Raw genomic sequence first — 26,811 nt, 5'->3', positions numbered from 1 at the left:
ACTCCGGCTTATTAGTGATTCCTAGAGCCCAAAAAAAGTTTGCGGGCTATAGAGCGTTTTCCGTTCGGGCTCCAGTACTCTGGAATGCCCTCCCGGTAACAGTTCGAGATGCCACCTCAGTAGAAGCATATAAGTCTCATCTTAAAACTCATCTGTATACTCTAGCCTTTAAATAGACCTCCTTTTTAGACCAGTTGATCTGCCGCTTCTTTTCTTTTTCTCCTATGTCCCACTCTCCATTGTGGAGGGGGTCCGGTCCGATCCGGTGGCCATGTACTGCTTGCCTGTGTATCGGCTGGGGAGATCTCTGCGCTGCTGATCCGCCTCCGCTTGGGATGGTTTCCTGCTGGCTCCGCTATGAACGGGACTCTCGCTGCTGTGTTGGATCCGCTTTGGACTGGACTCTCGCGACTGTGTTGGATCCATTATGGATTGAACTTTCACAGTATCATGTTAGACCCGCTCGACATCCATTGCTTTCCTCCTCTCCAAGGTTCTCATAGTCATCATTGTCACCGACGTCCCACTGGGTGTGAGTTTTCCTTGCCCTTATGTGGGCCTACCGAGGATGTCGTAGTGGTTTGTGCAGCCCTTTGAGACACTAGTGATTTAGGGCTATATAAGTAAACATTGATTGATTGATTGATTGATTGATTTTTTAGGAAGCTGTTTTTATACCCAATCATGGCACCCACCTGTTCCCAATTAGCCTGCACACCTGTGGGATGTTGCAAATAAGTGTTTGATGAGCATTCCTCACCTTTATCAGTATTTTTTGCCACCTTTCCCAACTTCTTTGTCACGTGTTGCTGGCATCAAATTCTAAAGTTAATGATTATTTGCAACAACAAAAAAATGTTTATCAGTTTGAACATCAAATATGTTGTCTTTGTAGCATATTCAACTGAATATGGGTTGAAAATGATTTGCAAAAAATGGCCGTTTATATTTACATTTAACACAATTTTTCATCTCGAACCTGGGTTTGTATTATGCATGCAATACAATGCCAGCATAAAACCATTTAGCTGTTATTGTATTATTACACTGTACACATGCCGCATGTTTGCCTGGTACAGTATGTGGTCGGACTAGAAAAACCAGGTACATGCCGCTCAGTTGCACCATGACCAAAGTGCACTCTTCATTTTTAAAGGATTTCAACCCACCTTGTCTCCTTGCCAAAAAGAATGCGTTTGACCTCTCTCAGTTCCGCCTCTGGTATATGAGCGTCCAAAGTTTTCTCCAGGGATTCGAACTCGCACGCCGACATCTTTGCAGACGCTTCAGGTCGCGGGCCACAATCACGGATTTGTTTTAACCTATTTCCTCGTCGCGCTGACGCACTTCCTCCTCACTCAGGTTGGTGAGAGTTGGTCATTAACCAGGTGGGCCGTTAGAGGTCAGGTTATGTGGACCCTTTGCAGCCACTAGTCCAGTCTTGGCTTTTTTTAAAACCTTTTTTTTGAGCCCCGGCACATTTTTTTTTCCTTGAAAACAAACAGTAGAAAACATTAAAAATGATATTGACAATAAAAAGTTTTTCTTGCAAGTTTTGGATAAGAATTCAAACCATAACCAACCAAGGTACTGTCACTTATTTGGAGTGTTTTAGTTCTTGTTTTGGGCTCCTATTTTGGTGGCTTCTCATGTTTTGTTGGTGTTTTCCTGTAGAAGTTTCATGTCTTTCATTGAGCGTTATTCCCCGCACCTGCTTTGTTTTAGCAATCAAGATTATTTGAGAGTCCAGTCCATAGTGGATCTAACATAATAGTGAGTCCAGTCCATAGTGGATCTAACATAATAGTGAGTCCAGTCCATAGTGGATCTAACATAATAGTGAGTCCAGTCCATAGTGGATCTAACATAATAGTGAGTCCAGTCCATAGTGGATCTAACATAATAGTGAGTCCAGTCCATAGTGGATCTAACATAATAGTGAGTCCAGTCCATAGTGGGTCCAGCAGGAGATCATCTTGAGTGGAGACAGGTCACCATTGGAGCATAAAACTAAAGTAACCAAATTGCTTAAACCTCTTCAAGTCATTTATAGCAGTGGTTTCCAACCACCGGGCCGCGGCCCGATTGGTACCGGGCCGCAGAATAATTTTTTATTAATCAAAAAATAAATAAAATAATAAAAATTTTTTTTAATTAAATCAACATAAAAAACACAATATACACTTACAATTAGTGCACCAACCACAAAAACCTCCCCTTTTCATGACAAAAACGTCCCTTTTTCATGACAAAGAAAAAAAAATAAAGAAAAAAAGGGACCCTCCACCCCCCATACCAAAAAAAAGAGAAAAAGCCACTGAACAAGACAAGAACTAAAACGCTACACACGGGACGGCGTGGCGCAGTGGGAGAGTGGCCGTGCGCAACCCGAGGGTCACTGGTTCAAATCCCACCTAGAACCAACCTCGTTACGTCCGTTGTGTCCTGAGCAAGACACTTCACCCTTGCTCCTGATGGGTACTGGTTGGCGCCTTGCATGGCAGCTCCCTCCATCAGTGTGTGAATGTGTGTGAATGGGTAAATGTGGAAGTAGTGTCAAAGCGCTTTGAGTACCTTGAAGGTAGAAAAGCGCTATACAAGTACAACCCATTTATCATTTATCAAATAAGCCAGGGTGTGATGTGACAGGTGGTGACAATACACCTACTTTGAGACAAGAGCTATAGTGATGCATGCCTTGTTATGGTTTAAAGCAGGGGTCACCAACCTTTTTGAAACCAAGAGCTACTTTTTGGGTACTGATTAATGCAAAGGGCTACCAGTTTGATACACACTTAAAAAAAATTGCCAAAAATAGCCAATTTGCTTCGGTCATTCCGTCATACATTTTTTTTCCTTTTATGGTAGGGTTTTTGTAGGGAATAAATGATGAAAAAAAAACACTTAATTGAAGGGTTTAAAAGAGGAGAAAACAGGGAAAAATATGAAAAGCTATGTTTGAAATTTTAGTTATCTTCAAATTTGACTTTTTAAAATTCAAAATTCAAACAAAAAAAAGAAGAGGAAAAACTAGTTATTTAGAATCTTTTTGAAAAAATAAAAATGTATGGAACATCATTAGTCATTTTAAATAGGTTAAAATCCAATCTGCACTTTGTTAGAATATATAACAAATTGGACCAAGCTATATTTCTAACAAAGACAAATCATTATTTCTTCTAGATTTTCCAGAAGAAAAGTTTTAAAAGAAATTAAAAAGACTTTGAAATAAGATTTAAATTTGATTCTAAAGATTTTCTAGATTTGCCAGAATAATTTTTTTGAATTTTAATCATAATAAGTTTGAATAAATATTTCACAAATATTCTTCGTTGAAAAAACAAGCTAAAATGAAGAATTAAATTAAAATGTATTTTGTATTCTTTACAATATATATATATTCATATAAAAAATGGGTATTTCTGTCATTCCGTCATACATTTTTTTTCCTTTTATGGTAGGTTTTCTATAGAGAATAAATGATGAAAAAAACACTTAATTGAATGGTTTAAAAGAGGAGAAAACGGGGGGAAAAAATGAAAATTTAATTTTGAAACATAGCTTATCTTCAATTTTGACTCTTTAACATTCAAAATTCAAACGAAATAAAAGAAGAGAAAAACTAGCTATTTCGAATCTATTTCAAAAAATTTAAAAAATAATTTATGGAACATCATTAGTAATTTTTCCTGATTAAAATTCATTTTAGAATTTTGATGACATGTTTTAAATAGGTTAAAATCCAATCTGCACTTTGTTAGAATATATAACAAATTGGACCAAGCTATATTTCTAACAAAGAAAAATCATTATTTCCTTTAGATTTTCCTGAACAAAAGTTTTAAAAGAAATTCAAAAGACTTTGAAATAAGATTTAAATTTGATTCTAAAGATTTTCTACATTTGCCAGAATAATTTTTTTGAATTTTAATCATAATAAGTTTGAAGAAATATTTCACAAATATTCTTCGTTGAAAAAACAGAAGCCAAAATGAAGAATTAAATTAAAATGTATTTTGTATTCTTTACTATATATATATATATATATATATATATATATATATATATATATATATATATATATATATATATATATATATATATATATATATATATATAAAATGGGTATTTCTGTCATTCCGTCATACATTTTTTTTCCTTTTATGGTAGGTTTTCTATAGAGAATAAATGATGAAAAAAAACACTTAATTGAATGGTTTAAAAGAGGAGAAATTTAAATTTTGAAACATATCTTATCTTCAATTTTGACTCTTTAACATTCAAAATTCAAACGAAAAAAAGAAGAAAAAAACTAGCTATTTCGAATCTATTTCAAAAAATTAAAAAAATAATTTATGGAACATCATTAGTAATTTTAAATAGGTTAAAATCCAATCTGCACTTTGTTAGAATATATAACAAATTGGACCAAGCTATATTTCTAACAAAGACAAATCATTATTTCTTCTAGATTTTCCAGAACAAAAGTTTTAAAAGAAATTCAAAAGACTTTGAAATAAGATTTACATTTGATTCTAAAGATTTTTCTAGATTTGCCAGAATAATTTATTTGAATTTTAATCATAATAAGTTTGAAGAAATATTTCACAAATATTCTTCGTTGAAAAAACAAGCTAAAATGAAGAATTAAATTAAAATGTGTTTTGTATTCTTTACAATATATATATATTCATATAAAAAATGGGTATTTCTGTCATTCCGTCATACATTTTTTTTCCTTTTATGGTAGGTTTTCTATAGAGAATAAATGATGAAAAAAACACTTAATTGAATGGTTTAAAAGAGGAGAAAACAGGAAAAAAATGAAATTTAAATTTTGAAACATAGCTTATCTTCAATTTTGAGTCTTTAAAATTCAAAATTCAAACGAAAAAAAGAGAAAAACTAGCTATTTCGAATCTATTTCAAAAAATTTAAAAAAATAATTTATGGAACATCATTAGTAATTTTTCCTGATTAAAATTCATTTTAGAATTTTGATGACATGTTTTAAATAGGTTAAAATCCAATCTGCACTTTGTTAGAATATACAACAAATTGGACCAAGCTATATTCCTAATAAAGACAAATCATTATTTCTTCTAGATTTTCCAGAACAAAAGTTTTAAAAGAAATTAAAAAGACTTTGAAATGAGATTTAAATTTGCTTCTAAAGATTTTCTAGATTTGCCAGAATATTTTTTTTGAATTTTAATCATAATAAGTTTGAAGAAATATTTCACAAATATTCTTCGTTGAAAAAACAGAAGCTAAAATGAAGAATTAAATTAAAATGTATTTGTATTCTTTACAATATATATATATATACATATATATATATAAATGGGTATTTCTGTCATTCCGTCATACATTTTTTTTCCTTTTATGGTATGTTTTCTGTAGAGAATAAATGATGAAAAAACACTTGATTGAATGGTTTAAAAGAGGAGAAAACAGGAAAAAAATGAAATTTTAATTTTGAAACATAGCTTTTCTTCAATTTTGACTCTTTAAAATTCAAAATTCCAACGAAAAAAAGAAGAGAAAAACTAGCTATTTCGAATCTATTTAAAAAAAAATTTAAAATAATTTATGGAACATCATTAGTAATTTTTCCTGATTAAAATTCATTTTAGAATTTTGATGACATGTTTTAAATAGGTTAAAATCCAATCTGCACTTTGTTAGAATATATAACAAATTGGACCAAGCCATATTTCTAACAAAGAAAAATCATTATTTCCTTTAGATTTTCCTGAACAAAAGTTTTAAAAGAAATTCAAAAGACTTTGAAATAAGATTTAAATTTGATTCTAAAGATTTTCTACATTTGCCGGAATAATTTTTTTGAATTTTAATCATAATAAGTTTGAAGAAATATTTCACAAATATTCTTCGTTGAAAAAACAGAAGCCAAAATGAAGAATTAAATTAAAATGTATTTTGTATTCTTTACTATATATATATATATATATATATATATATATATATATATATATATATATATATATATATATATATATATATATAAAATGGGTATTTCTGTCATTCCGTCATACATTTTTTTTCCTTTTATGGTAGGTTTTCTATAGAGAATAAATGATGAAAAAAAACACTTAATTGAATGGTTTAAAAGAGAAATTTAAATTTTGAACCATAGCTTATCTTCAATTTTGACTCTTTAAAATTCAAAATTCAAACGAAAAAAAAGAAGAGAAAAACTACCTATTTCGAATCTATTTCAAAAAATTAAAAAAATAATTTATGGAACATCATTAGTAATTTTTCCTGATTAAGATTCATTTTAAAATTTTGATGACATGTTTTAAATAGGTTAAAATCCCATCTGCACTTTGTTAGAATATATAAAAAATTGGATCAAGCTATATTTCTAACAAAGACAAATCAGTATTTCTTCTAGATTTTCCAGAACAAAAGTTGTAAAAGAAATTCAAAAGACTTTGAAATAAGATTTAAATTTGATTCTACAGATTTTCTAGATTTGCCAGAATATTTTTATTTTATTTTAATCATACTAAGTTTGAAGAAATATTTCACAAATATTCTTCGTTGAAAAAACAGAAGCTAAAATGAAGAATTAAATTAAAATGTATTTTATATTATTTACAATTAAAGAAAATACTTGAACATTGATTTAAATTGTCAGGAAAGAAGAGGAAGGAATTTAAAAGGTATATGTTTTAAAAAAATCTTAAAATAATTTTTAAGGTTGTATTTTTTCTCTAAAATTGTCTTTCTGAAAGTAAAAAAAAATAATGAATATATTTAAACAAGTGAAGACCAAGTCTTTAAAATATTTTCTTGGATTTTCAAATTCTATTTGAGTTTTGTCTCTCTTAGAATTAAAAATCTCGAGCAAAGCGAGACCAGCTTGCTAGTAAATAAATACAATTTAAAAAATAGAGGCAGCTCACTGGTAAGTGCTGCTATTTGAGCTATTTTTAGAACAGGCCAGCGGGCGACTCATCTGGTCCTTACGGGCTACCTGGTTGGTGACCCCTGCTTTAAAGTCATTATTGCGACTTTTTCCTGTCAACTGAGTCTAGTTTTTTAATGATTTCTGCAGGTGGTGTACCTCCGGATTTTTTCAACGCAAAAAATGGCTTAAAAAAGGTTGAAAAACACTGATCCATATGCTAAAAACATGTTGAATGTTCATCTTCCATAGACCAAGACTTCTTTATATTCCAGACATTTTTGCTTCAGTTCTGACTGGTGGAAACTCTCTTCTGTGCGCGTCCTCTCCTCAGGCCGTGGACTTTCTTGTCTCCATCCAGGCCGGGGTTGCACAGTCTTCTCAGGAGCTCTGCGTCACAATGCAACGTTACTACTGCGTACCTTGAAGGCTTGGTGGTACCTTTTCAACGCCCCGGTAGTACCTTTCACTTCTTGATGGCACGGGCTGACGCTTTGTAGCAGCGACACGTACTTCAGACTTCCGTCGTCATCATTTCCTGAGTAAAAAGTAAGTTTACATTCATTTTTGTGGCATTAAATCTTTAAAAAAAACTTCAAATAGAAAACCTAAAACCAGTGAAGTGGTCACATTGTGAAAATGGTCAATAAAAACAGAATACAATCCTTTTTTAACCTATATTCAATTGAATAAACTACAAAGACAACATATTGAACGTTCAAACTGGTAAACTTTGTTATTTTTTGCGAATGTTAGCTCATTTGGAATTTGATGCCTGCAACGTGTCTCAAAAAAGCTGGCACAGGTGGCAAAAAAGACTGAGAAAGTTGAGGAATGCTGATCAAACGCTTATTTGGTCAACAGGCTAATTGGGAACAGGTTGGGTATAAAAGCAGCTTCCGTGAAATGCTCAGTCATTCACAAACAAGGATGGGGCGAGGGTCACCACTTCGTCAACAAATGCTTGAGCAAATTGTCCAACAGTTTAAGAACAACATTAAATATCGAGCTATTGCAAGGAATTTAGGGATTTCACCATCTACGGTCTGTAATATCATCGAAAGGTTCAGAGAATCCGGAGAAATCACTGCACGTAAGCAAAGCCGAAGCCATTTATCAACAACACCCAGAACTTTGCTGGGCTCGAGCTCATCTAAGATGGACTGATGCAAAGTGTTCTGTGGTCTGACGAGTCCACATTTCGAATTATTTTCTTGAAACTGTGGACGTTGTGGTGAACAGGCTCATTGGGAACAGGTGAGTGTCAAGAAATACTCAGTCATTCACAAATTGTGAAGGGGCGAGGGTCACCACTTGGTCAACAAATGCGTGAGCATATTGTCCAACAGTTTAAGAACAACATTTCTCGCCGAGCTATTCCAAGGAATTTAACGATTTCACCATCTACGGTCTGTAATATCATCGAAAGGTTCAGAGAATCCGGAGAAATCACTGCACGTAAGCAATGATATCAGTCGCTAAAACTCTACTATGCAAAGCCAAAGCCATTTATCAACAACACCCAGAAACGGCGCCGGCTTCGCTGGGCTCGAGCTCATCTAAGATGGACTGATGCAAAGTGTAAAAATGTTTTGTGGTCTGACGAGTCCACATTTCGAATTATTTTTGGAAACTGTGGACGTCGTGGTGAACAGGCTCATTGGGAACAGGTGGGTGCCATGAAATGCTCAGTCATTCACAAACTATGATGGGGCGAGGGTCACCACTTCGTCAACAAATGCGTGAGCAAATTGTCCAACAGTTTAAGAACAACATTAAACATCGAGCTATTGCAAGGAATTTAGGGATTTCACCATCTACGGTCTGTAATATCATCGAAAGGTTCAGAGAATCCGGAGAAATCACTGCACGTAAGCAAAGCCGAAGCCATATATCAACAACACCCAGAAACGGCGCCGGCTTCGCTGGGCCCGAGCTCATCTAAAATGGACTGATGCAAAGTGTAAAAATGTTTTGTGGTCTGACGAGTCCACATTTCGAATTATTTTCTTGAAACTGTGGACGTCGTGGTGAACAGGCTCATTGGGAACAGGTGGGTGCCATGATTGGGTATAAAAGCAGCTTTTGTGAAATGCTCACTTATTCACAAACAAGGATGGGGCGAGGGTCACCACTTTGTCAACAAATGCGTGAGCATATTGTCCAACAGTTTAAGAACAACATTTCTCGCCGAGCTATTGCAAGGAATTTAGGGATTTCACCATCTACGGTCTGTAATATCATCGAAAGGTTCAGAGAATCCGGAGAAATCACTGGACGTAAGCAAAGCCGAAGCCATTTATCAACAACACCCAGAAACGGCGCCGGCTTCGCTGGGCCCGAGCTCATTTAAGATGGACTGATGCAAAGTGTAAAAATGTTTTGTGGTCTGACGAGTCCACATTTCGAATTATTTTCTTGAAACTGTGGACGTCGTGGTGAACAGGCTCATTGGGAACAGGTGAGTGTCATGAAATGCTCAGTCATTCACAAATTATGATGGGGCGAGGGTCACCACTTCGTCAACAAATGCGTGAGCAAATTGTCCAACAGTTTAAGAACAACATTTCTCGCCGAGCTATTGCAAGTAATTTAGGGATTTTGCCATCTGCGGTCTGTAATATCATCGAAAGGTTCAGAGAATCCGGAGAAATCACTGCACGTAAGCGATGATATCAGTCGCTAAAACTCTACTATGCAAAGCCAAAGCCATTTATCAACAACACCCAGAAACGGCGCCGGCTTCGCTGGGCCCGAGCTCATCTAAAATGGACTGATGCAAAGTGTAAAAATGTTTTGTGGTCTGACGAGTCCACATTTCGAATTATTTTCTTGAACCTGTGGACGTCGTGGTGAACAGGCTCATTGGGAACAGGTGGGTGCCATGAAATGCTCAGTCATTCACAAACAAGGATGGGGCGAGGGTCACCACTTCGTCAACAAATGCGTTAGAAAATTGTCCAACAGTTTAAGAACAACATTTCTCGCCGAGCTATTGCAAGGAATTTAGGGATTTCACCATCTACGGTCTGTAATATCATCGAAAGGTTCAGAGAATCCGGAGAAATCACTGCACGTAAGCAATGATATCGGTCGCTAAAACTCTACTATGCAAAGCCGAAGCCATTTATCAACAACACCCAGAAACGGCGCCGGCTTCGCTGGGCCCGAGCTCATCTAAGATGGACTGATGCAAAGTGTTCTGTGGTCTGACGAGTCCACATTTCGAATTATTTTTGGAAACTGTGGATTTGTCGTGGTGAACAGGCTAATTGGGAACAGGTGGGTGCCATGTTTGGGTATAAAAGCAGCTTCTATGAAATGCTCACTTATTCCCAAACAAGGATGGGGCGAGGGTCACTACTTTGTCTACAAATGCGTGAGCAAATTGTCCGATAGTTTAAGAACAACAAGCTATTGCAAGGAATTTAGCGATTTCACCATCTGCGGTCCGTAATATAATCAAAAGGTTTAGAGAATCTGGAGGAATCACAACACGTAAGCCATGATATTACGGATCTTGGATCCCTCAGGCAGTACTGCATCAAAAAGTGACATCAGTGTGTAAAGGATATCACCACATGGGCTCAGGAACACTTCAGAAAACCACCGTCAGTAATTAGAGTTGGTCGCTACATTTGTAAGTGCAAGTTAAAACTCTACTGTGCAAAGCGAAAGCCATCTATCAACAACACCCAGAAACGCCGCTCTTCTAAGAAGGACTGATGCAAAGTGGAAAAGTGTTCTGGGGTCTGAGGAAACACTCGGTTGCTTTTCCAAACAGGTCTCTAATAGTGAACTGCCGACATGAGACCGCTAAACAGAAGGTGCTTAGAGTTCATTGGCTTTGCAAATACACTGAGACAAAGTCCAAGTTGATGGTGTTCTTCATGGTGGTTTTGAAACTGCACCAATTTTTACTGTTTTGCCAAGAGGATTTATCTGTAAAGTGTACATTTTTAGAAGGAACTACTTCTATTTTTGGCCGAAGTTAAACAAAGAAAACAATCCGAAGTTCTGATTTTGAAGTTGTTGTGCCATGAATTTACTAGTCCGTCCAGGAGGACATAGTAGTGAAGAGTGGACCGTGACGACTCTGGACAAACTTGCACGAGGACATAATACAAACCCCGTTTCCATATGAGTTGGGAAATTGTGTTAGATGTAAATATAAACAGAATACAAGGATTTGCAAATCATTTTCAACCCATATTCAGTTGAATATGCTACAAAGACAACATATTTGATGTTCAAACTTATAAACATTTTTTTTGGGTGCAAATAATCATTAACTTTAGAATTTGATGCCAGCAACACGTGACAAAGAAGTTGGGAAAGGTGGCAATAAATACTGATAAAGTTGAGGAATGCTCATCAAACACTTATTTGGAACATCCCACAGGTGTGCAGGCTAATTGGGAACAGGTGGGTGCCATGATTGGGTATAAAAACAGCTTCCCAAAAAATGCTCGGTCTTTCACAAGAAAGGATGGGGCGAGGTACACCCCTTTGTCCACAACTGCGTGAGCAAATAGTCAAACAGTTTAAGAACAACTTTTCTCAAAGTGCATTTGCAAGAAATTTAGGGATTTCAACATCTACGGTCCATAATATCATCAAAAGGTTCAAAGACTACGGAGAAATCACTCCACTTAAGCGGCATGGCCGGAAACCAACATTGAATGACCGTGACCTTCGATCCCTCAGACGGCACTGTATCAAAAACCGACATCAATCTTGAAAGGATATCACCACATGGGCTCAGGAACACTTCCGAAAACCCTTGTCACTACATACAGTTTGTCGCTACATCTGTAAGTGCAAGTTAAAGCTCTATTGTGCAAAGCGGAAGCCATTTATCAACAACATCCAGAAACGCCGCCGGCTTCTCTGGGCCAGAGATCATCTAAGATGGACTGATGCAAAGTGGAAAAGTGTTCTGTGGTCTGACGAGTCCACATTTCAAATTTTTTGGGGAAATATTCGACATTGTGTCATCCGGACCAAAGGGGAAGCGAACCATCCAGACTGTTATCGACGCAAAGTTCAAAACCAGCATCTGTGATGGTATGGGGGTACATTAGTGCCCAAGGCATGGGTAACTTACACATCTGTGAAGGCACCATTATTGCTGAAAGGTACATACAGGTTTTGGAACAACATATGCTGCCGTCTTTTTCATGGACGCCCCTGCTTATTTCAGCAAGACAATGCCAAGCCACATTCAGCACGTGTTACAACAGCGAGGCTATGTAAAAAAAGAGTGCGGGTACTTTCCTGGCCCGCCTGCAGTCCAGACCTGTCTCCCATGGAAAATGTGTGGCGCATTATGAAGCGTAAAACACGACAGCGGAGACCCCGGACTGTTGAACGACTGAAGCTCTACACAAAACAAGAATGGTAAAGAATTCCACTTTCAAAGCTTCAACAATTAGTTTCCTCAGTTCCCAAACTTTTATTGAGTGTTGTTAACAGAAAAGGTGATGTAACACAGTGGTGAACATGCCCTTTCCCAACTACTTTGACACATGTTGCAGCCATGAAATTCTAGGTTAATTATTATTTGCAAAAAAATATATATGTTTATGAGTTTGAACATCAAATATGTTATCTTTGTAGCATATTCAACTGAATATGGGTTGAAAAGGATTTGCAGATCATTGTATTCTGTTTATATTTACATTTAACACAATTCCCCAACTCATATGGAAACGGGGTTTGTACTTAAGAATGGACCATGAGGAGGACTCACGACAAACTTGCACCAGGACATAGTGTTGTCTCTCTGCCAGCAGGCTGCTTGCCAGCTCCATACTGAGCGGTTTGCTTTCCAGGTTGACTACCGCCCCGCTGCGGTTCATCAGGTCCACACAATCTGTAGCATACAAAACATCATGTTAGTCTAATTCTGCCATTAAAGTTGTTAAAACCGTGCATTCAATAACACGATGTGTTCTGTTTATGTGGATTATTTTGGCTACAGACTGTATTGTTGTTGCCATTTCTTTCATTAACTAACAAAATACACATTCTGCCTGTAAAAGAAAGTTTTATAGTGCTTTCCCTGTTATGTTGCCCCTGCAGAGGCTGTCCTCGTTTTACAAAACCCAAAACCAGTGAAGTGGTCACGTTGTGTAAATGGTAAATAAAAACAGAATACAATGATTTGCAAATCCTTTTCAACTTATATTCAATTGGATAGACTACAAAGACAACATATTTAACGTTCAAACTGGTATACTTTGTTATTTTTTGCAAATATTAACTCATTTGGAATTTGATGCAACATGTTTTTAAAAAAAGCTGGCACGAGTGGCAAAAGAGACTGAGAAAGTTGAGGAATGCTCATCAAACACTTATTTGGTGAACAGGCTGATTGGGAACAGGTGGGTGCCATGATTGGGTATAAAAGCAGCTTCCGTGAAATGCTCAGTCTTTCACAAACAATGATGGGGCGAGGGTCACCACTTTGTCAACAAATGCGTGAAAAAAATGTCCAACAGTTTAAGAACAACATTTCTCAAGGAGCTACTGCAAGGAATTTAGGGATTTCCCCATCCACGGTCCGTAATATCATTAAAAGGTTCAGAGAATCTGGAGAAATCACTGCACGTAAGCCATGATATTACAGACCTTGGACCCCTCAGGCGGTACTGCATCAAAAAGTGACAGTGTGTAAAGGATATCACCACATGGGCTCAGGAACACTCCAGAAAACCACTGTCAGTAACTACAGTTGGTCGCTACATCTGTAAGTGCAAGTTAAAACTCTACTATGCAAAGCGAAAGCCATTTATCAACAACACCCGGAAACGCCGGCGGCTTCGCTGGGCCCGAGTTCATCTAAGATGGACTGATGCAAAGTGGAAAAGTGTTCTGTGGTCTGACCGGTCCACATTTCAAATAGTTTTTCGGGACTGTGAACGTTGTGTCCTCCGGACCAAAGAAAAAAATAACCATTCGGATTGTTATAGGCGCAAAGTTCAAAAGCCAGCATCTGTGATGGTATGGTGGTGTATTGGTGCCCAAGGCATGGGTAACTTACACATCTGTGAAGGCACCATTAATGCTGAAAGGTACATACAGGTTTTGGAGCAACATATGTTGCCACCCAAGCAACCTTATCATGAACGCCCCTGCTTATTTCAGCAAAACAATGCCAAGCCAATTGTAGTTCATGATTATTTGCAAAAAAAAAAAAGAAGTTTCTCAGTTGGAACATTAAACTGTTTTGTCTTTGCAGTCTATTCAATTGAATATAAGTTTGGCATTGTCTTGCTGAAATAAGCAGGGGCGTCCATGATAACGTTGCTTGCAAGGCAATATATGTTGCCATGTTACCCATGCCTTGGGCACTCTTACACCCCCATACCATCACAGATGCTGGCTTTTAAACTTTGCACCTATAACAATCCGGATGGTTCGTTTCCTCTTTGTTCCGGAGGACACCACGTGCAGTTTCCAAAAACAATTTGAAACGTGGACTCATCAGACCACAGAACACTTTTCCACACTGCATCAATCCATCTTAGATGAGCTCGAGCCCAGCAAAGCCGGCACCGTTTCTGGGTGTTGTTGATCAAATGGCTTTGGCATTGCATAGTAGAGTTTTAGCGACCAATATCATGGCACATGGCGCCATGATTTTTCCGGATTCTCTGAACCTTTTGATGATATTACAGACTGTAGATGGTAAAATCCCTGAATTCCTTGCAATAGCTCCGTGAGAAATGTTGTTCTTAAACTGTTGGGACAATTTGCTGACGCATTTATTGACAAAGTGGTGACCCTCGCCCCGTTGTTGTTTTGTGAATGACTAAGCATTTCATGGAAGCTGCTTTTATACTCAATCATGGCACCCACCTGTTGACCTGTGACATGCTCCCAATAAGTGTTTGATGAGCACTCCTCAACTTTCTCAATCTTTTTTGCCACTTGTGCCAGCTTTTTCGAAACATGTTGCAGGCACCAAATTCCAAATGAGCTAACATTTGCAAAAAATAACAACGTTTTCTGTTATGATCCGCTGCCCCGATCATATTATGATTTAGATTTTCGAGTCTGTTTTTGTTTTTTGTTAGTTTTGGACTCCTTTTGTTATTGTTTGTGCAACATGTGCATTAGTTTCGTCACAATAGTTACTCATTATTTGCTCCTGACGTGCACCTGTTTTGTGATTACTGTCATTATTTAGCCCGCCTTCTCCCGTCAGTCTTTTGCTTCCTAATTCGTCTTTGTACAACATATAACGACTTCTGTTTTTCCTGCTTGCTAGCTACCCGCTAGCTTCCACGCTAGGTCCTTTTGTTTTTGCTAGCTTCCATGCTAAACTCCTTTTTTTTTTTTTTTAGCTCCCATGCTAGCTCTTTTAGGTTTTGTCGAAGTCTAATTTGTCTCTGTACAACACGTAACGACTTCTGTTTTTCCTGCTCGCTAGCTACCCGCTAGCTTCCACTCTAGGTCCTTTTGTTTTTGCTAGCTTCCATGCTAAACTCCTTTTTTTTTTTTTAGCTCCCATGCTAGCTCTTTTAGTTTTTGTCAAAGTCTAATTTGTCTATGTACAACACGTAACGACTTCTGTTTTTCCTGCTCGCTAGCTACCCACTAGCTTCCACTCTAGGTCCTTTTGTTTTTGCTATCTTCCATGCTAAACTCCTTTTTTTTTTTTAGCTCCCATGCTAGCTTTTAGTTTTTCTCAAAGTCTAATTTGTCTTTGTACAACACGTAACGACTTCTGTTTTTCCTGCTCGCTAGCTACCCGCTAGCTTCCACTCAAGGTCCTTTTGTTTTTGCTAGCTTCCATGCTAAACTCCTTTTTTTTTTAGCTCCCATGCTAGCTCTTTTAGTTTTTCTCAAAGTCTAATTTGTCTCTGTACAACACGTAACGACTTCTGTTTAACCTGCTCGCTAGCTACCCGCTAGCTTCCACTCTAGGTCCTTTTGTTTTTGCTAGCTTTCATGCTAAACTCCTTTTTTTTTTTTTTAGCTCCCATGCTAGCTCTTTTAGTTTTTGTCAACGTCTGATTTACTTCTTAATAAATCATTTTTCCTACCTGCACGCTGCGTCCAAAGCCCGTCTGCATCCCTGGGAGAACGAAACCTGCATCACGATGCCACCAGGTCGTTAAATGTTTTCCAGTTTGAACGTGAAAGTATCTTCTCTTTTCAGTCTATTCACGTGAATATAGCTTGAACAGGATTTGCAAATCATTGTATTCTGTTTTTATTTACCATTTTCACAATGTGCCAAGTTCACTGCTTTTTAAAATTTTTCCAGGGAAATATGGCAAACAAACGATGTCACATGAGAGTGTCGTTGATTACCTTTCATATCCACACCGCAACGCTCTTTCAAATTGTGGACAAAGTGAATTAGTTGGCAGTTGATATTAAACAGCTCCATCCTACTCTCTGTTAAAAAAAAAGGGATTATTACAAGGATCACACTTAAAGCGATGTTACACTCAAAACTAATCTGTGTAAAATGAAGCCCAGTGTGAATGTTTCTAACCTCCAAACAGGACCGTGACGAACATTTCTCCCTCTTCTGTTGTCCTCTCGCGGCGTTCCAACCACTTATGTTGACGCCCAGCAGCCCAGGCGGCAATAAAGCCGCAGATGTCATTTAGCGGAGGCTTTTATACGCAATACAAAGACTTAGGCCTGCAAGCAGAGAAAACATGAATGATGTGTCGACGGCACACACACACACGGGCAACGACATCATCAGCGTGTTTTCCTTTAGAAAGTGCAGTCTTGTAAAATGTGTGAAAAGGTTGTTGCTGGTTTCCATGGATTCTTTTTTTTTTTTTTACACACAGACAGAATGGCACATCTTGACTTCATTCCCTCTACTTTGCAGCAAGAAACTAGGAATGTAGCCTTTCTACGTGAATAACTTTTTCAGTACTATCCATCATATTTTTAGTAAAGAATCCGGGTATTATAATAATAATAATAGATTTTATTTGTTAAAAAAAGCACTTTACGTTGAGCAAACAACCTCAAAGTGCCACAGTGTAAAAAAAAATAGTAATAATAATAATAATAATTAAAGCTGCAAGCAGCGATGGACGGGACCGACTTTTGCTGGTGTTCCCTGCCTTTACCCATTCAACATATCTTTACCTGCACTTTACCTACCTTCCCTGCATCCTGGGGTCACACTGGTGCTTCTTTCTGTCACCCATACATGCTGGTGCTTCCTGCCATCACCCAGTCAACATATCTTTACCTGCACATTACCTACCTTCTCTGTATCCTGGTGTCAAACTGGTGCCTCCTTCTTTCACCCAATCAACATATCTTTACCCGCACATTACCTACCTTCTCTGCATCGTGTGGTCACGCTGGTGCTTCCTGCTGTTAAGCGGCCATCTTGAGACGGCAACAGGATCAGCACAGCAGTTCTTTGAAGGCTCGTAGGATTAAAACCGGAGCAGTTAGAAAAACTTTTTGCGCAACTTTTAATCAGAAGGGTTCAATCTCTCTCCTGTGCGAGTTTGAAGCCGACACAACAAACGCGCTCAGAGGAGATAATGTTTGAAAAAAGGTGAAGGGTTTTACAAAACTTTTGTTTTGAAGGGGTGATTGCCAACTTCCTGTTGGTTTTTGCCGAAGGATGTAAATGAATGAAATGTAGGTCTAAGTGAGACCTACATAGAGGTTTTTGTTTCATGTCTCTACAAGCAGTTTTGTCTGTGTTTTCTTCCTAGGAGCAGTTTAGTTTTATTCCTAGGGGGCGCTAGAGCGCAATTTTGAGTTTTGGGTTTGTTTTTTTATTAGATCGCAATTTTCACCGGTTCTGATGTGTGTGTCCAGTTTGAAGCATTTTAAGGGGGTCAAATTACAGCTCAAGTCAAAGATGACATTTTTTTTGGAAACTTTTGTTTTGAAGGGGTTTTTGCCAACTTCCTGTTGATTTTTGCTGATGGATGTAAATGAATGAAATGTAGGTCTAAGTGAGACCTACATAGAGGTTTTTTGTTTTTTGTTTCATGTCTCTACAAGCAGTTTTGTCTGTGTTTTCTTCCTAGGAGCAGTTTAGTTTTATTCTTAGGGGGCGCTAGAGCGCAATTTTGAGTTTTGGGTTTGGGTTTTTTATTAGATCGCAATTTTCACCAGTTCTGATGTGTGTGTCCAGTTTGAAGCATTTTAAGGGGGTCAAATTACAGCTCAAGTCAAAGATGACATTTTTTTAGGAAACTTTTGTTTTGAAGGGGTTTTGCCAACTTCCTGTTGATTTTTGCTGAAGGAGGTCAGCGTATGAAATCCAGGTGTAAGTCAGACCTACAGAGAGGTTTTTTTTTCATGTCTCTGTCATCATTTTAAGTGGGAGAACTTGCACAATCGGTGGCTGACTAAATACTTTTTTGCCCCACTCTGTTTACAAGAGATAATTTAGTGAAATGGCAAGTGAAACATGAATAAATAAAACTTAACGAAAACAAATTGAATAACTAACATGAACTATAGCAGTGTTTTTCAACCTTTTTTGAGCCCAGGCACATTTTTGTCATTGAAAAAATCCGGAGACACACCACCAAGCAGAAATCATTAAAAAATCCAAAAGTCAATTGACATTTAAAAGTTGTCGCAATTGTTGGGTATTACTTTAAAGCATAAACAAACATGCATCACTATAGCTCTTGTCTCAAAGTAGGTGTGTTGTCATTGTTGTCGTTATTTTTAGTTTTGGCTGTTTTCCTGTGTGTGTCACATTGAACCCCAAGATGCAAAGACAGTGGCAGGCATTGAATAAGAAAACATAATTTAATCTTTAAAAATGAAAAAAACACAAACCAGGAACTAGGAACATCCAAACTGGAAAACAAGAAACAGGATCCAGCAAACAGGAACTAGCAAACAAAAAGACAGCAGGCTGCAAACAGCTACAGGTTCTACGACAAGCATTAATGACATTGACAGGTAGTGGTGACAATAATCCAACCCTGACTTGGGGCAAAGCAGGTTTAAATAGGTTTCGGGCTGATTGACACCAGGTGTGGCCAGATGCCAGGGAGAAAAGCAGAAAATGACCAAATTAAAAGCGCTGACAGGAAACAAAGACCTACACAGAGGAAAAACTAAAACAAAACCAAACTATCAGGGAAAAGCCTGACAGTGTGTAGTGTTTTAGTTCTTGTGTTGAGCTCCTATTTTGGTGGCTTTTCCTCTTTTGTTGGTGTTTTCCTGCAGCAGTTTCATGTCTTCCTTTGAGCGATATTTCCCGCATCTACTTTGTTTTAGCAATCAAGACTATTTCAGTCAGTGTGTAGTGTTTTAGTCCTTGGGTTGAGCTCCTATTTTGGTGGCTTTTACTGTTTTGTTGGTGTTTTCCTGTAGCAGTTTCATGTCTTCCTTTGAGCGATATTTCCCACATCTACTTTGTTTTAGCAATCAAGACTATTTCAGTCAGTGTGTAGTCTTTTAGTCCTTGTGTTGAGATCCTATTTTGGTGGCTTTTCCTCTTTTGTTGGTGTTTTCCTGTAGCAGTTTCATGTCTTATTTTGAGCGATATTTCCCACATCTACTTTGTTTTAGCAATCAAGACTATTTCAGTCAGTGTGTAGTGTTTTAGTTTTGGTGTTGAGCTCCTATTTTGGTGGCTTTTCCTGTTTTGTTGGTGTTTTCCTGTAGCAGTTTCATGTCTTCCTTTGAGTGATATTTCCCGCATCTACTTTGTTTTAGCAATCAAGACTATTTCAGTCAGTGTGTAGTGTTTTAGTCCTTGTGTTGAGCTCCTATTTTGGTGTCTTTTCCTGTTTTGTTGGTGTTTTCCTGTAGCAGTTTCATGTCTTCCTTTGAGCGATATTTCCCGCATCTACTTTGTTTTAGCAATCAAGACTATTTCAGTCAGTGTGTAGTGTTTTAGTTTTGGTGTTGAGCTCCTATTTTGGTGGCTTTTCCTGTTGTGTTGGTGTTTTCCTGTAGCAGTTTCATGTCTTCCTTTGAGCGATATTTCCCGCATCTACTTTGTTTCAGCAATCAAGACTATTTCAGTCAGTGTGTAGTGTTTTAGTTTTGGTGTTGAGCTCCCATTTTGGTGGCTTTTCCTGTTGTGTTGGTGTTTTCCTGTAGCAGTTTCATGTCTTCCTTTGAGTGATATTTCCCACATCTACTTTGTTTTAGCAATCAAGACTATTTCAGTCAGTGTGTAGTCTTTTAGTCCTTGTGTTGAGATCCTATTTTGGTGGCTTTTCCTCTTTTGTTGGTGTTTTCCTGTAGCAGTTTCATGTCTTATTTTGAGCGATATTTCCCACATCTACTTTGTTTTAGCAATCAAGACTATTTCAGTCAGTGTGTAGTGTTTTAGTTTTGGTGTTGAGCTCCTATTTTGGTGGCTTTTCCTGTTTTGTTGGTGTTTTCCTGTAGCAGTTTCATGTCTTCCTTTGAGTGATATTTCCCGCATCTACTTTGTTTTAGCAATCAAGACTATTTCAGTCAGTGTGTAGTGTTTTAGTCCTTGTGTTGAGCTCCTATTTTGGTGTCTTTTCCTGTTTTGTTGGTGTTTTCCTGTAGCAGTTTCATGTCTTCCTTTGAGCGATATTTCCCGCATCTACTTTGTTTTAGCAATCAAGACTATTTCAGTCAGTGTGTAGTGTTTTGGTCCTTGTGTTGAGCTCCTATTTTGGTGGCTTTTCCTGTTTTGTTGGTGTTTTCCTGTAGCAGTTTCATGTCTTCCTTTGGGCGATATTTCCCGCATCTAATTTGTTTTAGCAATCAAGACTATTTCAGTCAGTGTGTAGTGTTTTAGTCCTTGTGTTGAGCTCCTATTTTGGTGGCTTTTCCTCTTTTGTTGGTGTTTTCCTGTAGCAGTTTCATGTCTTCCTTTGAGCGATATTTCCCGCATCTACTTTGTTTTAGCAATCAAGACTATTTCAGTCAGTGTGTAGTGTTTTAGTTTTGGTGTTGAGCTCCTATTTTGGTGGCTTTTCCTGTTGTGTTGGTGTTTTCCTGTAGCAGTTTCATGTCTTCCTTTGAGCGATATTTCCCGCATCTACTTTGTTTCAGCAATCAAGACTATTTCAGCCAGTGTGTAGTGTTTTAGTTTTGGTGTTGAGCTCCTATTTTGGTGGCTTTTCCTGTTGTGTTGGTGTTTTCCTGTAGCAGTTTCATGTCTTCCTTTGAGCGATATTTCCCGCATCTACTTTGTTTCAGCAATCAAGACTATTTCAGTCAGTGTGTAGTGTTTTAGTTTTGGTGTTGAGCTCCTATTTTGGTGGCTTCTCCTGTTGTGTTGGTGTTTTCCTGTAGCAGTTTCATGTCTTCCTTTGAGCGATATTTCCCGCATCTACTTTGTTTCAGCAATCAAGACTATTTCAGTCAGTGTGTAGTGTTTTAGTTTTGGTGTTGAGCTCCCATTTTGGTGGCTTTTCCTGTTGTGTTGGTGTTTTCCTGTAGCAGTTTCATGTCTTCCTTTGAGCAATATTTCCCGCATCTACTTTTTTTTAGCAATCAAGACTATTTCAGTCAGTGTGTAGTGTTTTAGTCCTTGTGTTGAGATCCTATTTTGGTGGCTTTTCCTGTTTTGTTGGTGTTTTCCTGTAGCAGTTTCATGTCTTCCTTTGAGCAATATTTCCCGCATCTACTTTGTTTTAGCAATCAAGACTATTTCAGTCAGTGTGTAGTGTTTTAGTCCTTGTGTTGAGCTCCTATTTTGGTGGCTTTTCCTGTTTTGTTGGTGTTTTCCTGTAGCAGTTTCATGTCTTCCTTTAAGTGATATTTCCCGCATCTACTTTGTTTTAGCAATCAAGACTATTTCAGTCAGTGTGTAGTGTTTTAGTCTTTGTGTTGAGCTCCTATTTTGGTGGCTTTTCCTGTTTTGTTGGTGTTTTCCTGTAGCAGTTTCATGTCTTACTTTAAGCGATATTTCCCGCATCTACTTTGTTTTAGCAATCAAGACTATTTCAGTCAGTGTGTAGTGTTTTATTCCTTGTGTTGAGCTCCTATTTTGGTGGCTTTTCCTGTTTTGTTGGTGTTTTCCTGTAGCAGTTTCATGTCTTCCTTTGAGCGATATTTCCCGCATCTATTTTGTTTTAGCAATCAAGACTATTTCAGTCAGTGTGTAGTGTTTTAGTCCTTGTGTTGAGCTCCTATTTTGGTGGCTTTTCCTGTTTTGTTGGTGTTTTCCTGTAGCAGTTTCATGTCTTCCTTTGAGCGATATTTCCCGCATCTACTTTGTTTTAGCAATCAAGACTATTTCAGTCAGTGTGTAGTGTTTTAGTTTTGGTGTTGAGCTCCTATTTTGGTGGCTTTTCCTGTTGTGTTGGTGTTTTCCTGTAGCAGTTTCATGTCTTCCTTTGAGCGATATTTCCCGCATCTACTTTGTTTTAGCAATCAAGACTATTTCAGTCAGTGTGTAGTGTTTTAGTCCTTGTGTTGAGCTCCTATTTTGGTGGCTTTTACTGTTTTGTTGGTGTTTTCCTGTAGCAGTTTCATGTCTTCCTTTGAGCGATATTTCCCGCATCTACTTTGTTTTAGCAATCAAGACTATTTCAGTCAGTGTGTAGTGTTTTAGTCCTTGTGTTGAGCTCCTATTTTGGTGGCTTTTCCTCTTTTGTTGGTGTTTTCCTGTAGCAGTTTCATGTCTTCCTTTGAGCGATATTTCCCGCATCTACTTTGTTTTAGCAATAAAGACTATTTCAGTCAGTGTGTAGTGTTTTGGTCCTTGTGTTGAGCTCCTATTTTGGTGGCTTTTCCTGTTTTGTTGGTGTTTTCCTGTAGCAGTTTCATGTCTTCCTTTGGGTGATATTTCCCGCATCTACTTTGTTTTAGCAATCAAGACTATTTCAGTCAGTGTGTAGTGTTTTAGTCCTTGTGTTGAGCTCCTATTTTGGTGGCTTTTCCTCTTTTGTTGGTGTTTTCCTGTAGCAGTTTCATGTCTTCCTTTGAGCGATATTTCCCGCATCTACTTTGTTTTAGCAATCAAGACTATTTCAGTCAGTGTGTAGTGTTTTAGTCCTTGTGTTGAGCTCCTATTTTGGTGGCTTTTGCTGTTTTGTTGGTGTTTTCCTGTAGCAGTTTCATGTCTTATTTTGAGCGATATATCCCACATCTACTTTGTTTTAGCAATCAAGACTATTTCAGTCAGTGTGTAGTGTTTTAGTCCTTGTGTTGAGCTCCTATTTTGGTGGTTTTTCCTGTTTTGTTGGTGTTTTCCTGTAGCAGTTTCATGTCTTATTTTGAGCGATATTTCCCACATCTACTTTGTTTTAGCAATCAAGACTATTTCAGTCAGTGTGTAGTGTTTTAGGTCTTGTGTTGAGCTCCTATTTTGGTGGCTTTTCCTGTTTTGTTGGTGTTTTCCCGTAGCAGTTTCATGTCTTCCTTTAAGTGATATTTACCGCATCTACTTTGTTTTAGCAATCAAGACTATTTCAGTCAGTGTGTATTGTTTTAGTCCTTGTGTTGAGCTCCTATTTTGGTGGCTTTTCCTGTTTTGTTGGTGTTTTCCTGTAGCAGTTTCATGTCTTGATATTTCCCGCATCTACTTTGTTTTCGCAATCAAGACTATTTCAGTCAGTGTGTAGTGTTTTAGTCCTTGTGTTGAGCTCCTATTTTGGTGGTTTTTCCTGTTTTGTTGGTGTTTTCCTGTAGCAGTTTCATGTCTTCCTTTGAGCGATATTTCCCGCATAAGTGAAACTTCATAATCCCCCACGGCACACAGACCGTATATCACGGCACACTAGTAGTGGTTGAAAAACACTCAACTATCGAAACACACTGTCATCCCCCAAAAAATATCAATGCTGTGTGAGTGAACTCGTTATTTCCACAACTTTTAACGTTATCGCTAGAAATGGTTGGCAGACTTGTCAGTGATCCTGTTCTGTCTCATTGTATTGTTTGTCTGATCTTGAATGGGTGTAGTGAATTATATTTATATAGCGCTTTTCTCAAGTGACTCAAAGCGCTTTACATAGTGACACCCAATATCTAAGTTACATTTAAACCAGCGTGGGTGGCACTGGGAGCAGGTGGGTAAAGTGTCTTGCCCGAGGACACAACGGCAGTAACTAGGATGGCACAAGTGGGAACCGAACCTGCAACCCTCAAGTTGCCGGCACGGCCACTCTACCAACCGAGCTATACCGGGGGTTCGTGCTGAACCTTTTAATTTTCCCTACGGGGATTAATAAAGTTTTTCTGATTCTGATTTTCTGGAAATTAGTAATAAAATATTTCATAGGAGTAGTGGAAGCAAAGAAGAATGACATAGACTCCTTGTTGGCTTTGAAGCCTTTATATTTGTCACAATGGTTATTTTGCTAAGAAGATGTCTTTTAGACTTGGCAAGTCCTCACGCATCGATAGGTGAACTTACTGTCCTTCCTCAACAAACTGAAGTCCGTCCGACTTTCTGTTTTTTCCCAATGGTTGCTGGGGGCTGGAGCCTATCCCACATCATTTTGAGAGAAAGGTTGATGACATCCTAAACCGGTCAATCACAGGAAATACAGACGAACAGCCGTTTGCACTGATACTGAACCGACAAGTCGACCACTCAACTATCAGCGAAGCAGACCGAAAGCCGACATGCCAATCGAAAAGAAGCAAAGGAAACGCAGAAACAGGCAGACCAACATGAAGGGTTATCTTCCTGGAATCCCCGAGGAGGACGAGACGGTGGTGACAAGCGAGGTGGATGTAACAAACGCGGCATCTCGGGGCGACAGGAGCATCAAAGGCCTTTTTGAGGATCGTAAAACGTACGCAGCCCAGGAGGACGAGACGACCAAAGCTCCTTGGGAGGGTGCCAAAGTACTGAACAAAAACAAGCAGAGGAAGCTGATGAACAGGCAGACGCATGTGAAAATCCATCTTACGGCCTGCGCCAAGCTTCTGGAAACACGCGAGGAGGACGTTGAAGCCTGGAACGACACGGTCAGGGAAGCCCCCCAGGAGCATGGAGACAAGTGAAAGGCCCTTAAACTCTTGAAAACATCTCAAGCAATTCTAGGGTGTGGCAATTGTCAGCAGCTGGATGCTATCAAAGTTTTGACAATGAGAAGATTTGACCATGAAAACCCTTTAAGAAGAGAAGCTGGGCTGCTGACGTGCTTCGTTGCGGTAAAGATGTGTTTTATGTCAGGTAAATTTCCCCGGTACTTCACATTTGAATGGCGTACAAGGTGTGTCAGAAAGGTTCACACCAGTTCTTTGACACAGGGCCAAACCCACAGCTGGCACGTCTGCTAAGAAATTCTGTGGCGTGTTCTTGGTAGACTGCGCCGGTAGATGCCAGAGTTGTGGCCTGTCAACATTTCTAGACTAAGTCGTTTAACCCTTTGAACAAATAATCATTTTGCCTAAGCCCCGTTTCAGCCACACTAAGCCGCCGTTTAAGGTGATCCCTTAAACGGACTGATTTTTACACGGGTAAATCTGGAATCTCTGGCACTTAGCTTTGTATGGACTCATTGATCGTTTACAAAGTGAGTTCGCCAGAAAGACCTCGCCCACACAGCTTCGTAATAAAGCTCGGAGCTAACCACCGGAAGTATGAAGGCGAGTCATCCAGTCATGGCTACACGTACAAACCCTTGGTGAAATCACCCTAACCCTAAGAGAAAGCGATTGCAGCTATTTGGGATACAACACTTCTCAGACGGCAAGAGAACTTTCCAATGCCCGGCCGGATAAGCTGTGATGCTACTTAGCGAAAAACTTTGTCCATTTGTCGAAGAAGAGACAGCAAGAATGCGGGCTTCTGTGGATGTGATAAAAAAGGTAGAGTGTGGTTCGTATTACCTGGCGAATGCATTTGGACTGACTGTCACGCCTATGAAATCATGTTTCGTTTTTGTCATGTTTTTGTTTTTGGGACAATCGGTTCCTATGTTTGCACTTCCTTATTTGTTTTATCACCATAGCTACTCATTGATTTTCACCTTAGCTTTCACGCCCCTGTCGTTAATTATCATAGCTATTATTTAAGCCCCAGTTACCAGGTAGTCAACCTGGCAACTTCCCATACTCCTCATCAACCTTCATGCCATGCTACTCTGTTTCCTATGCTGTCCATGCCACGTAAGTTTTTGTTATTCATGCCACAGTGTAAGTATTTGTTTCATGTTTGTAGCCTTTGTGCTAGTCTTTTGTTTTTTCAGTAGTCTAGTTTGTTGTCCACCATTGTGCGCGCCATTTGTTTCCCCTTTTGTTATAGTGTTTAATAAATAAAGATGTACTCACATTCTGGCTCGTAACAATTTTCCTTTGCATCGAAGAAACAAACCAAGTCACAGTCCAAGTCTTGACACTGGCAAAGCCGACTGTATAAGTTATTGTCCGCGCCACAGTGCAAGTATTTGTTTCATGTTTGTAGCCTTTGTGCTAGTCTTTTGTTTTTTCATGAGTCTAGTTTGTTCTCCGCCATTGTGCGCGCCATTTGTTTCCCCTTTTGTTTGTTATAGTGTTTAATAAATAAAGATGTACTCACATTCATGTCTGGCTCGTGCCAATTTTCCTTTGCATCGCAGAAACAAACCAAGTCACAGTCCAAGTCTTGACACTGGCAAAGCCGACTACATAAGTTATTGTCCGCGCCACAGTGCAAGTATTTGTTTCATGTTTGTAGCCTTTGTGCTAGTCTTTTGTTTTTTCAGTAGTCTAGTTTGTTCTCCGCCATTGTGCGCGCCATTTGTTTCCCCTTTTGTTAGTTATGGTGTTTAATAAATAAAGATGTACTCACATTCACGTCCGGCTCGTGCCAATTTTCCTTTGCATCGCAGAAACAAACCAAGTCACAGTCCAAGTCTTGACACTGGCAAAGCCGACTACATAAGTTATTGTCCGCGCCACAGTGCAAGTATTTGTTTCATGTTTGTAGCCTTTGTGCTAGTCTTTTGTTTTTTTCATTAGTCTAGTTTGTT

At 38.5% G+C, this 26,811-nt stretch overlaps 2 protein-coding genes and 1 long non-coding RNA gene across 3 annotated transcripts in view; 1 reads left to right on the top strand and 2 right to left on the bottom strand.

The window, feature by feature from the left end:
* Positions 1-1,654, bottom strand: part of upb1 (ureidopropionase, beta) — a 32,719-nt gene extending 31,065 nt beyond the window's left edge. The window contains exon 1 of the mRNA XM_061907037.1: positions 1,170-1,654. Within this exon, the coding sequence (XP_061763021.1) occupies positions 1,170-1,273 (104 nt within the window). The 5' untranslated portion in view covers positions 1,274-1,654. The remainder of the gene's footprint in view (positions 1-1,169) is intronic.
* Positions 1,072-7,549, top strand: LOC133556779 (uncharacterized). The gene is made up of 3 exons (XR_009807598.1): positions 1,072-1,362; positions 7,088-7,134; positions 7,272-7,549. It is a non-coding gene; the product is annotated as an uncharacterized LOC133556779 (long non-coding RNA).
* On the bottom strand, positions 6,857-16,589 carry LOC133556774 (uncharacterized protein C22orf15). The gene is made up of 5 exons (XM_061907045.1): positions 16,449-16,589; positions 16,262-16,348; positions 12,690-12,812; positions 7,401-7,475; positions 6,857-7,327 (listed from the first exon to the last, which is right to left on the bottom strand). Exons 1-5 carry the CDS (start codon positions 16,471-16,473, stop codon positions 7,224-7,226), a joined length of 414 nt encoding a protein of 137 aa, XP_061763029.1. The 5' UTR covers positions 16,474-16,589; the 3' UTR covers positions 6,857-7,223.
* Between the last annotated feature and the right edge of the window lie 10,222 nt (positions 16,590-26,811).

This window comes from Nerophis ophidion, linkage group LG07 (assembly GCF_033978795.1).
Source record: "Nerophis ophidion isolate RoL-2023_Sa linkage group LG07, RoL_Noph_v1.0, whole genome shotgun sequence".
Classification (NCBI taxonomy): domain Eukaryota; kingdom Metazoa; phylum Chordata; class Actinopteri; order Syngnathiformes; family Syngnathidae; genus Nerophis; species Nerophis ophidion.
This window is presented reverse-complemented; position numbering and strand designations above follow the sequence as displayed.